Source organism: Giraffa tippelskirchi, chromosome 5 (assembly GCF_054371585.1).
Source record: "Giraffa tippelskirchi isolate mGirTip1 chromosome 5, T2T-mGirTip1v1.2.pri, whole genome shotgun sequence".
Lineage (NCBI taxonomy): Eukaryota > Metazoa > Chordata > Mammalia > Artiodactyla > Giraffidae > Giraffa > Giraffa tippelskirchi.
The window spans coordinates 142,389,982-142,403,924 of NC_137279.1; the positions used below are offsets into that span (position 1 = coordinate 142,389,982).

The window sequence follows — 13,943 nt, forward strand, 5'->3', positions numbered from 1 at the left end:
AGAAAAGTGGACAGGAAAGGGATAGCAAAAGGAATTTAAGCTGAAATCCTTAGTTTAGGTTTCAGGAACTTAAAGTTTAGGTTCCAGAGTTCCAAATTTTATACGATCTTCCTAAAAATAACCAGTCTTGATAAACACCAAAAGTTTATTTTTTAGAAATCATTTGTTTGAAGTTTTAAACTAGTCTAAGCACTAAAATGACATGAGTTGCATACTGATGGAAGACACAAAATATACATATCACTATTTACTCTCTTATACAATCCAACAAGTATGAAGAGCATAAAATACATTTATTCACATAACACATTTCATCAACTGTTGAAATATGTCAATGACAAGTTGAAGTCCAACAATATTATTTACCAGGCAGTAGAATATTCTGACCCCCAGTGAAACAGGAAAATGTACACTCCCATCCTTTATAGTCTCACCTTAGACAATTAGTTTTGAACAATAATGATAATACATATGTGAAGCTTGCACTAAATTTCACAAAAAGTTCACTTCATTTACTAAGTGATCTTACTTGGACTCTGAACTCAGGTTAGGCACAAAACTAAAGCAGGTTTATCATTTTCGTACTGAAAATGATCAAACAAAATCATTTGTTTTACAAGACAGATATATCTATGTATATGTGTGTGTGTGTTAACTTAGTATTTTTCACTTCAGAAACAACAGATAATTAGCAGAAACTTTCTGCTTTTATAAAAAAATGTTTAAAGAACATATTTCTATCACCTAGTTAAACCCATGAGTAAAAAGTCCGGTATTTTGGGATATACTTAAAGCTAATTATGAAACAGCGCTATCTCTCTGTACACCTAAACACATCTGCTGGGGTTTTTTAGTCTCATTTTTTTAAGGCTCACTAACATTAGAAAAAGCCTGCTATTTTCAAGTAATCTGCCTAGAAAAATATAATCCCCCAGAAATAATGTAATCAAATTGTATATGAAGTTGCTTAGATACTATTTTATCCAATGAGAAGGGAAATTCAGTTACTCTGATGGTCTAGTGATAAATTTTTAAGTAGACTGTAAAACTTTAAAAGTGGTAAGCTTGCTGAACACTATTTCCAGTCATTTGAACAAATATCCTTCCCCTTTGAACAAATATATGAAAGTTATTGGTAGATACTCCACTTTATTATTCATTATATAATAAATTGTCAAACTACATGGAAATACATATAATAACAGAAATAAAATTCTGAAGTCAGATATGCATATTGTTGTGCTCATTTAATTTCATTTTCTGTGGACAAAAAAGTCTAACACAATGTAAGCACACATATTCTTTGACTATTTTTCCCCCAATTTTTGGTGTTTATTTCTTAACAGCATCATGAAACTGATTTAGTTGTTCTAAAGCTAAGCTCAGATAATACAGATAACCCTTCCAGGATATGCAGAGAATGACTGCCCTGTCACTCCCCAAAATCTTGCATGCTAAGCTCACGCACTCCCATACACGGCCATGTCACAATATCTCCTCAACACAGACACACATGGCCAGAGCAACATCATAGCTAGAGAGAAACAATTCTGTCATTTGTCTTCTCAAGGAGAAGAGGCCTAAAACTGAGGTTTTCTCCTCCACAGATCTCCTAGATCAGCTCTCTGGGGCTATTCACTGCAGCATCCCAACTAGCCTGAGGAGAAAGGATGGAACTCTGATTCCTTCTACCTCAGCTCACAGAACACCAACACTCTCTCAAAGAACTGTAGGAAATACATAATCTCCTCTAAACCATCTATAAATTCTTTTAGTCTTGAAGTGCTCCTAAAACATGTGAGAACATTTATGTAATATAACAGCAATCACAAATTGCAACATCTTTTTAAAAAGTATATACACTGGAGATAGATAGATAGATATATCTTAAAATAACCAACATGTAGTTGTCAGCTTAAACTAAAAGTACACAAAACCTTTGCACTTCCATGCTCATTTGCACCAAGATATCCTTTCCAGTAGTTCAATTTGGCAAGTATCAAGCATCTACTATGTGCTCTATATATGTGAATGACCTAACTTGGTGTGATTCATCATTTACTGGTCATAAACTAAGAATATCATATACCAGTGTGTATATGTATGTTGCCCTACTTTAAATTCATTGGGAAAAAAAAAAACAGTTGTCTTTAAATCTTCACTGAGGCTGTTTGCTTGAGCAAACATTCTTCTAGTGTATCCATTACATTAAGCATACATTCTTTTAATGTATTCATTAGAATTTACCAACATCCACCAAACTAAACAAGAACAAGAACTTTTAAATTACCAGTCAAAAGCAAAAATTTGTAGAAATAGTAATTTAAGTCTAATTGATATGTACAGATTTCCTAGAGAATCTAGTCAGTTTCACAAGGAAGACTAAATTAAAACAGACCCCAACTAATGAAATGAAAAAACTAGTTTTTTATAGAAATGTGTTTTCCTGACTATAAAGCAGAACTAGCTACCCTATGCTCTGACAGACTCAGGGCGCTTTGAACAATTACTAAAATTCTTCAAGTTCAATTACACAAACAAGCAAAGAAAAAATTTAAAGTATTATTAGGAAATGTGGAGAGAGATTTTCATCTTTTGGTTAATCATGGGAAGGGTCTCAAAATGCCTGGCTAATCGCCAAACCTCCCCTTGACACTGGTAGTACAGGCTTTGGAAGATGCCATCTTACAGATTTCAGGAATTCTTTTCAACTGAAATTTCTGATGTCCTTGGTGTGTGTGAGAGTATGTGTGTGAATAAGTGAAAAGAAACACACTAGCTGCAGATGGTCTTTGAATATTTTTCTCTAGAGGTTGTGTTTCTTTTGTTCCTTGACACAGAAATGACACTGTGTCGATGGCGCTCAGGTAAAGCGCTTTTACCCATGTTCTTTGCACCCATCACTTGGGGTTTAACTTCTGCTTGTTTGCATTATCCATGGCTGATCTCCTTAGGAACTGCTACAGCGCAAGTCGCCTCTACACCTGCTCACACAGACTTTGTTTCTCTACAAATTATTGACTATACATGAGCATTTTCAGAAGAAATGGTGATTACTTGAGAACTGTGCAAATCTATGACTTAACAAGAATATCTTCAAACAAAAACTGACCTTCATATCAGTAAATGCAAGCAGTCATATCTGTCAAATATGACAAAGAAAGGTTCATTCTAAATAGGCTCACAAGATCAAGCAACCTGACAGCCAACCACGTATGTGGAAGTCATTATAAGAAGTCACAATCAATCCCCTGTGACATGACAACGCATGTATTAACTGAGGCTATGTAATGAAGAGTGAAACAGACCAGATCAAAAGAGGGAGCCCCATTTCACTGTGCCTGGTCTACATAGAGCAGTGACCCCCTAAATAGCCATTTCACTGTGCAGGTAGTAGACCAAATACACACTTCAGGTGTCAAGAGAGTCACTCATTTCAAAGGCATCAATAGCACAGATAAGGCCCAAACTGCTTTCAGTTTGATTCCTATGGCATTATTTTACCACATTTACCTCCAGTTGACAAAAGCATGTTAAAATATGTAATTATACAGCTAATTTAACAAATTTAAAAGCCAAGTCTGACAAAAGTCCCCCATACTATCTGGGTGAGGGCTGATTTTTCCAGTTAGACTTTCTCTATTTATACAATTAACTGAAATATTGCCAACACTTTTTTAATTTGGTCTTAGACCTACATTGATTTACCAGTCTATTCAACTAGGTGCTTGTTTGCTGAGTTACTTTCTCTGTAACTGGTAAATCAGAAATAGCAGCAACCTTTAAGGAATTTTTAATGGAGCTAAGCTCCCAAACATGTAAGCTGATGACATGTACTCCACAACAGCGTCTGGTACACACATAGAGATTCCTAAGGACAGCCTTCCGTAGAAGAATATACACCCAAGGATCTAAGATTTGATTCCATGTTGCCATTCGAAGAGTAAAAAGGGTTCTTTCACAGGAATCCTTAAAATCTTGTATATTCATTCCAATGCTGGCCATTGTCACCTGCAAAACAAACAAAATAGAGAGATCAGTTGATAGACATTTCCTCAGTCCTACAGTTTTTTAACTTAACAAACTGCTACATGGTATTTATTTCACTTTCCACAACGTGATGTTATTTTGCAAAACACGAAGAAAAAGAAATGATAGTAGAATAGCAGAAATAGCATAAACATTGATGTAGACATCTGAATCCTTTGGATTCAAACTGACCCCAGAACTACGAAAATGACAACTTATACGGCAAGTCAAATGTGCACAAACAGAATGTCCGAAGAGCAGACAAACACTGATCCTTGTAACAGACCTTTTCTTATTTCTGGGAATAGAAAATTCAAAGCCAACATACTTGTAAATTTCGATGAAAAAACTAAAGTTTGTTTATGCAAATAGATTAAGATAAGCTAAAGTTTATATAAACTATAGATAAGAGTTTTAAAAATTTTATTTAGAACAGCTTGGCACCCCACTCCAGTACTCTTGCCTGGAAAATCCCATGGATGGAGGAGCCTGGTAGGCTACAGTCCATGGGGTCGCTAAGAGTCGGACACGACAGAGCGACTTCACTTTCACTTTTCCCTTTCATACACTGGAGAAGGAAATGGCAACCCACTCCAGTATTCTTGCCTGGAGAATCCCAGGGACGGCGGAGCCTGGTGGGCTGCCGTCTATGGGGTCGCACAGAGTCGGACACGACTGAAGCGACTTAGCAGCAGCAGCAGCAGCATACATTGTCACTAAATCATGTCTGACTCTTTTCGACCCTGTGAACTGTAGCCCTCAAGGCTTCCCTATCCATGGGATTTCCCAGGCAATAAAACTGAAGTGGGTTGCCATTTCCTTCTCCAGGGGATCTTCTCAACCCAGGGATCCTATCCATGTCTCTTGCATTGGCAGGTGAATTCTTTACCACTGAGGCACCAGGGAAGCCCTAGCTATAGATTAGAACTGGTCTAAGCACTGAGCTGAGCTTTAACTTCTCAATGAACATTTGCAGAACAAACAAGATGTCTTTGAAAACACCTTGGATATAAAAATAAATAACAAATAAATGAACAAAAGGTAAAACTGAAAACTTAAGAGTGATTACACTGTTATGTCAGCAGGATTAAGAGACAATGTAAAAGCCTAAAACCCAAAAAGAAAAAAAAAATCAAGTCTTCTTGGTCTTCTTGATGGGTCATTATCAATAATAAAATGTTTCAATTTGGCTGGTGATACTTATGGTTGAAGGAGAAATGTCCCTTACCAAAACCCTCATTGTCTACACAACAAAATACAAACTCCTTAATTGCCTTCTTGATGACGCATCTGAAATCCATCTCTATAACCTCATCTCTCCTGCCAATACCTTATGCTCCAACCACAGTAAAGGCCTCATCTGTCCCAGATCCACCATGCCCTTCTGAGCTTTGGCTTGTATGACTCTCATTTTGAACCTCTACTCGCCATTTCTCTACTTGACAAACTCCTATCCATCCTTCAAACCCCATGTCATACTGGGCTCACCTCCATGAAACTTTTCCCAAATTCACTGAGATGAATTAGCAAGTTGTGCTGCCCAGCACCCTGTCCCTATTCAGTTGTGTCACGTGCCACACTGCATGATAATGATGTATTATTTACTTGTAAATCTATGATCATCTCTTCTTTTTATTTTTATTTCTAATATCTGGTACAAAGCTGGTATCTTAGGTAAATGATAAATGAGCAAAAGTATATTATGTTTTATTCATTGAGGCTGTTTCTAGAAGAATAGCATCTAGTCATCAGAGAAACATCTGCTCATCCATCACAGTGGTCTGATATTTTGAGGCCTAGAATGTTTCTAAAAGTAAAGGATTCCAAGGTGGTTTGTGGCCACTTAAAGGAACAAGATCTTGCAGTCCATGCAGATCTGTTGGGAAATGATTCTTTCCTTTATGGTTCCTCTTGTAGGGGAAAAAATATGGTCAAAATGCAGGTCTAAAGATTCTGTAGCAAATAAAATTGACCAAGTGTCACTGCACAGATAATTAGTCCCCAGACAACAGTACCTGGGTTAGGTTCAGACTCTTCTATCACTGCTCCCCAAGTTAGCTAACAGGATTGAAGAAATAAGCCTATACGAGCCCTGTTTCTCTTAAAAGAAAGAAGGGCCAAGGCCCAATTGGCAATTGACTTGAGATACTTTCATTTTATGTTTTTTCTTTACTTATCAAATATTCGTTGATTTGCTATGTGCCAGGCAATGTGCTAGGCTCTGAGGACACAGTGGCAAACAAAGCAGGTATTGCCTGTCCTTATGGAACTTACAATCTATTTGCTTCGCTATTTTTTTTTTTTTTGGACGGGGGGTGGGGAGGAGTGGGTTCAAGAATGAAAGAAGCAATAGGTCTCTAGCCTGATAAATATTAAGTGAATGCATTTCCTGTTAATGACTACATGTGTTCCTAGAGATCTCAGAGCCCAGCCAAGACATTGCTCTCTGTAGCTGGGAACAAAGATGCCTGGTGCACTTGGATGGAACAGCTGGGCCTAGTTTAGAAACATGCAAGCTTAAAATGCTTGAGTTACATGACATGCACTTCTCTGACTTTCCTCCCTCCCTTGCAAACACCAATGTGGTCACCAGCCATGAAAAAACGTTGAGTCCTCTGCTGAGGGCAGCCAGTACCCAGGATTTTTCCAGAATACCAGGGTAGCGGCCAGACACTCCTCACTCTCCCCTTCCCATGACCCCAGCCCCAGCCTAGAAGCGAGGTTGCTCTAGGACCTAGCCTGGGAGAAGCACCAACCAGTTACCCACCAATAAAGATGTTGGGGGACTATTTACGTAAAAGAAAGATCATTAGTATATTGTTGACAATAGTATATTATTGAAACCTCAGGACTACCCACATATGCAACAAATCATAAATCATGGTAATTTCATGTAGCAGAAGATACACAAGCATTTATGTTTGTGATTCAGTCTTATTTTAATATTTATTTTTATTTATTTATTTGGCTGCACTCGGTCTTAGTTGCAACATACAGGACCTTTTCTTTTTAGTTGTGGCATGCAGGATCCTCTTTTAGTTGCTAACTCTCGGCTGTGGCACGTAGGATCTAGTTTCCCAATCAAGGATCGAACCCAGGACCCCTGTAGTAGGAGCTCAGAGTCTTAGTCACTGAGCCACCAGGTAAATTCTCAGTTTTAATTTTTTAAGGCAAGTTACCAAAGTATGTTGACTGTATGATCCCGATTTTGAAAAACTTTATGTAATTCTGTGCTCACAAAGAAAAAAACGAGTGTATTTCAATGATTTTCTTGGTTAACTCTAGATACTAGAACTGCAGAAGACTTTGATTTTCTCCTGTGCTTTGTCTCTAATTTACTACTTTGTTAGATTATGAATTGCTTTATAATCTGTACGTTTTTCCTCAAGTAATTTGTTGAAATATACAGGCATACCTTGTTGTATTGTGCATAGCTTTACTGTGCTTTGCAGATACTGCATTTTCCTTTTTTTCCCCTACAAATTGAAGGTTTATGGAATCTCGTGTTGTCAGATGATGGTCAGCATTTTTTAGCAATAAAGTATTTTTAATTAAGGTATGTATATACATTTTTTTAAATTTATTTATTTTAATTGGAGTCTAATTACTATACAATATTGTAGTGGTTTTTGCCATATATTGACATGAATCAGCCATGGGTGTACATGTGTTCCCCATCCTGAACCCCCCTCCCACCTCCCTCCCCATCCCATCCCTCTGGGTCATCCCAGTGCACCAGCCTTGAGCACCCTGTCTCATGCATCGAACCTGGACTGGCGATCTGTTTTCACATATGATAATATACATGTTTCAATGCTACATTGTTTTTTTAAACATAATGCTATTGCACAGTTAAGAGCTTACAGTATAGCGTAAAACATAATTGCGTTTGCCCTGGGAACCTAAAGTTTCATGACTTTCTCTATTGTGATATTCACTTTACTGTGGTGATCTAAAACCAAACTCATGGTATCTCTGAGGTCGTTGTTGTTGTGGTTTTAGTCACTAAGTCATGTCCAACTCTTGGCAACCCATGGACTATAGACCACCAAGCTACTAAATCTGTGAGATTTCAGGCAAGAATACTAGAGTGGGTTGCCATTTCCTTCTCCAGGGGATCTTCCCAACCCAAGGACTGAATCTGCGTCTTTTGCACTGGTAGGCGGATTCTATACCACTGAGCCATCAGGGAAGCCCTTGATCCCCAAAGCAGGCCTGTGCTAGTGCACTAAAGACTCAGAACTAATGTTGATCATTTATGAATGTCTATGTTTATGTGAATGGGGTACTACAGAATTGCTGGGGAATTTCAGCCCTGATAAGCCTGAGAGAAGGTTGGGAGTTGGGGTAAGAGCAGGAATGTCTACCATTTTCCCCAGGCTCCATCAACAGTCACCTCACAAACCTTGAAAGCATTCTTCTCTGGTTGGCTCACTGGAACTTGGATTCCAGAGAGCTGTGCACAGATTCTCATCACTCATGCAGTCTTTCATCTAGTTTCCAAGAGCTACTCGACACATAACTATGCTGTGTTATTTTCTAAAATATCTTCCTTCAGAGCTTGGCAGATTACAGTCGGTCATCTTTGTTAATGATTAGAATTCTAACTGAGAAGTGGAAAGGCCAAGTGTTTGGATATTCTATGGAAAAACAAATGAATTAACTTGATACTTCTCAAGACATTCAACATTAAGACAATAGAGAAATAAGGAAATCAAAGAAGTATGTGGGCCAGAATGTTTGTGTTCATTGCTAGTTGCAAAGAGCAAAATAGACAGATGATACAATAAGATCTCCACTTATTTGGGCCACATAGTACAATTAACTGTTAAGGTAACTGCATATTTCCTAGAACTAACACCAGAAAAGATGACCTTTTCATCTTAAGGGGTAGGAATGCAAAGGTGGGATGTCAAGAAACACCTGGAGTAACAGGCAAGTTCGGACTTTGAATACAAAATGAAGCAGGGCAAAGGTTAACAGAGCTTTGCCAAGAGAACACACTGGTCATAGCAAACACTCTCTTCCAACAACACAAGAGACGAATCTAGATATGGACACCACCAAATCGTCAATACCAAAATCAGACTGATTATATTCTTTGCAGTCAGAGATGGAAAAGCTCATATAAGTCAGCAAAAACAAGACCGGGACCTAACTGTGGCTTAGATCATCAGTCCTTATTGCAAAATTCAGACTCAAATTGAAGAAAGTAGGGAAAACCCTAGACCATTCAGGTATGACCTAAATCAAATCCCTTATGATTACACAGTAGAAGTGACAAATAGATTCAAGGGATTAGATCTGATAGAGTGCCTGAAGAACTACGGATAACTATCCATAACATTGTACAGGAGGTGGTGACCAAAACCATTCCCAAGAAAAAGAAATGCAAAAAGGCAAAATGGTTGTCTGAGGAGCCCTTACAAATAGCTAAGAAAAGAATAGCAGCAAAAGGCAATGGAGAAATGGAGATACACCCATCTGAATGCAGAGTTCTAAAGAATAGCAAGGATAGATAAGAAAGCCATCTTAAGAGAACAATGCAAAGAAACAGAGGAAAACAATACAATGGGAAAAACTAGAGAATCTTCAAGAAAATTAGAGATACCAAGGGAACATTTCATGCACAGATGGGCACAATAAAGGACAGAAACAGCAGGGATCTAACAGAAGCAGAAGAGATAAAGAAGAGGTGACAAGAATACACAGCAGAACTGTACAAAAAAAAAGGTCTTAATGACCCAGATAACCATCATGGTATGGTCACTCACCTAGAGCAATACATCCTGGAGTGTGAAGTCAAGTGGGCCTTAGGAAGCATCCTACAAACAAAGCTAGTGGAGGTGATGGAATCCCAGCTGAGCTATTTCAAATCTTAAAAGATCATGCTGTTAAAGTCTTGCACTCAATATGCTAACAAATTTGGAAAACTCAACAGCGGCCACAGAACTGGAAAAGGTCAATTTTCATTCTAATCCCAAAGAAGGACAATGCCATAGAATGTTCAAACTACCATACAATTGCACGCATTTCACATGCTAGCAAGGTAATGCTCAATATCCTTCAAGTTAGGCTTGAAGTACTGAACCGAGAACTTTCAGATGTTCAACCTGGATTTAGAAAAGGCAGAGGAACCAGAGATCAAATTGCCAACATCTGTTGGATCATAGAAAAAGAAAGAGATTTCCAGAAAAACATCTACTTCTGCTTCATTGACTACACTAAAGCCTTTGACTGTGTGGATCACAACAAACCGTGGAAAACTCTTGAAGAGATGAGAATACCAGATCACCTTACCTGCCTTCTGAGAAACCTGTACACAGGTCAAGAAGCAACAATTAAAATCAGACAGGAACAATGGACTGGTTAAAAACTGGGAAAGGAGTATGTCAAGGCTGTATATTATTACCATGCTTATTTAACTTACAAGCACAGAACATCATGCAAAATGCCAGACTGGATGAATCACAAGCTGGAATCAAGATTACTAGGAGAAATATCAACAACATCAGATATGTAGATGATACTACCCTAATGGCAGGGTACAAAGAGGAACTAAAGAGTCTTTTGATGAAGATGAAAGAGGAGAGTGAAAAGGCTGGCTTGAAACTCAACATTCAGCTAAGATCATGGCATCTTATTGTCCCTCATAACATTGCTATCTAAAGACTGATCTTTAGGTTTGGCACTTAAATAACCACCAGAGATGAGGGCTAATTCTGATTATGCAATTACAATACAGTCTTACCAGATGATGACAAAGGTCCATTTGGAAGTTTTACCAAAGAACCACTTCCTTACACTTCCATGTTTAGGTTAGGTTCAATCAATGTGTTAATTTGGATAACTAGTGATAAAGAATGATGCATAGATGAGTGATTTTTAAATGTCATAGCACCTACAAAAATTCAAAAATTAAAAATTCAATTTTCATTTAATTTCATTTATATGGCCATAATGGCAATTTTTAAAAGGTACATAATCACTGAGTATAATCACTGAATCTATCTCACTAGAACAGGTAACTTTTGAAGTTAAATATACTTATAGTGATTTAACTATAGCATTTATGCTTAAAATAGAATATTTTATCTCTGAAACAGTGACTACAAGAACCTCGAGAAGAAAAACTTAACTCTAGTTAAAAAAAAACTTAACTCCTACATAATATTTTTTAAAAGTAACAAATTGAAATGTAGAAGCTCTAGCAGGATATATCTTTCAACTATGAACTTTTTCCATATCTAAATTTTATAAATTTCTACATTGCTGAATACAGAAGGTAATATTTCAATAATTTCCTATTTATTGAATACTCATTAAAATTAAGACAATATTTTTACTTGGTGAAAACAGAAATATTACAGTGCTGGAGAAACAGACAAAACATATATTATTTCTTACAACACAACTCTAGAACAGCTGTGAAATGTTGCCTACCTCCAAAGTATACATTTATGCTGCATAATACAAACACTTGTACAAATAATTTTTTTTCTGTTTGATTTGTTAATATATTAAGCAATGGTCCAATCAACAGTGCATTTTTGTCTCTGTCTACAGACTCTGACAGTTACAAAGAAATGAGAAAATAGGGCATACTGCATTAAGACAGCTCCCCCCTAGAATGGGACTGTCCTAAATTATATTTTAAATGCATCTTTGCTCCTTCCTGACAGCTGAGGAAATGAGGTACAAATCAAAGAGCAGGAAAAATTTTCAACTGAACAGTATGTAGAGAAGAAAAAAAGTATAACACTTGAAAAACAAAACTATTAATCTTTCTAGACAAGGGTAATTTGTAGAATACATGTATTATCATTTTGTATTCCAGTATCTTCTGCCAGACCTGCACTTTTTTTGAGTCTGTTTAGAAGGAAAATTTATGCCAGAATTTCTAGGAATAATTGTCCACATAGTCCCCTGCTGCTAGTTTTTACCCCTGCAAAAGCTGTAATTTTCTGACACTTCTCAAAGAAATAAAATATAGTCACCCCAGAATACCACATAAAAAAATTTTTCAATAAAACATTTATATATATATACATATACGTGCATGCTAAGTTGCTTTAGTCATGTCCAATTATTTGCAACCCCATGGACCCATAGCTTTCCAGGGTCTTCTTCCATGGGATTTTCCAGGCAAGACTACTGGAGTGGGTTGCCATGCCCTCCTCCAGGGGATCTTCCCGACCAAGGGATCAAACCTGTGTCTCTGGCACCTTCTGCATTGGCAGGTGGGTTCTTTACTACTAGTGCCACCTGGGAAGCCCATATATATTTACATATATACATAGATATATATCACATGTGATCATTTCTCTAAGGCAGGCTATTGTTGCTCAGTGGCTCAGTCATGTCTGACTCTGTGACCCCAGGGACTGCAGCACACCAGGCTTCCCTGTCCTTTACCATCTCCTGGAACTTGCTCAAACTCACATCCATTGAGTCAGTATTGCCATCCAACCATCTCATCATCTGCCATCCCCTTCTCCTCCTGCCTTCATTCTGTCCCAGCATCAGGGTCTTTTCTAATGAACTGGCTCTTCACATCAGGTGGCCAAAGTAATGAAGCTTCAGCTTCAGCATCAGTCCTTTCAATGAATATTCAGGGCTGATTTCCTTTAGGATGGACTGGTTGGATATCCTTGCAGTCCAAGGGACTCTCAACAGTCTTCTCCAACACCACAGTTCAAAAGCATCAATGCTTCAGTGTTTAGCTTTCTTTATGGTCCAAAAGTCACATCCACACATGACTACTAGAAAAACCACAGCTTTGACTACATGGACATTTTTCACAAAGTAATGTCTCTGCTTTTTAATACACTGTCTAGGCTTGTTATAGCTTTTCTTCCAAGGAGCAAGCATCTTTTAATTTCAGGGCTGCAGTCATCATCTGCAGTGATTTTGGAGCCCCCCAAAAAACTAGAGTCTGTCACTGTTTCCATTGTTTCCCCATCTTTATGCCATGAAGTGATGAGCTTCCCTGGTAGTTCAGCTGGTAAAGAATCCACCTGCAATGCAGGAGACCTCAGTTCAATTCCTGGGTCAGGAAGATCCCCAGGAGGAGGGCATGGCAACCCGCTCCAGTATTCTTGCCTGGAGAACCCCCATGGACACAGGAGCCTGGCAGGCTACAGTCCATGGGGTCCCAAAAGAGTCTGACACGACTGAGCAACTAAGCACAGTACCTCTTAGGAGAAGGAAGGATATAGACATGTGCTGTGCTTAGTTGCTCAGTTGTGTCCGACTCTGTGACCCCATAGACTGTAACCTGCCAGGTTCCCCTGTCCATGGGATTTTTCAGGCAAGAATACTGGAGTGGGCTGCCCTTTCCTTCTCTAGGGGATCTTCCGATCCCAGGAATCAAACCAGTGTCTCCTGTGTCTCCTACATTGCAAGCAGATTCTTCACCCACTGAGCCATCCAGGAAAAAAACATAAGAAATGTGAAACAAAATAAATCAAAAAAATATGTTCCATGAATCAAATAGAGATTGTACTGAGTTACAATGAGAGCAACTTACTCATAACTGAATGAGAACAAACTCTACAGTTAAAAGAAAATTTATTACCAACTGCAGACTCGACCATCGGAGAAGGCAATGGCAACCCACTCCAGTCCTCTTGCCTGGAAAATCCCATGGATGGAGGAGCCTGGTAGGCTGCAGTCCATGGGGTCGCTAGGAGTCGGACACGACGGAGAGACTTCACTTTCACTTTTCCCTTTCATGCACTGGAGAAGGAAATGGCAACCCATTCCAGTACTCTTGCCTGGAGAATCCCAGGGATGGGGGAGCCTAGTGGGCAGCCGTCTCTGGGGTCGCACAGAGTCGGACACGACTGAAGCGACTTAGCAGCAGCAGCAGCAGCAGACTCTACCATAGAACTGGACCAGCATCAAAACACATG

The 13,943-nt window shown here is 38.5% G+C and overlaps 1 protein-coding gene across 2 annotated transcripts in view; it reads right to left on the reverse strand.

The window, feature by feature from the left end:
* Positions 1-127: 127 nt before the first annotated feature.
* The window catches only part of PTGFR (prostaglandin F receptor), a 64,445-nt gene continuing 50,629 nt past the window's right edge, over positions 128-13,943 (reverse strand). For both annotated transcript variants that reach the window (XM_081491717.1, XM_081491716.1), the window contains exon 3: positions 128-4,011. In XM_081491717.1, coding sequence (XP_081347843.1) covers positions 3,721-4,011 — 291 coding nt within the window. In that variant the 3' untranslated portion in view covers positions 128-3,720. The remainder of the gene's footprint in view (positions 4,012-13,943) is intronic.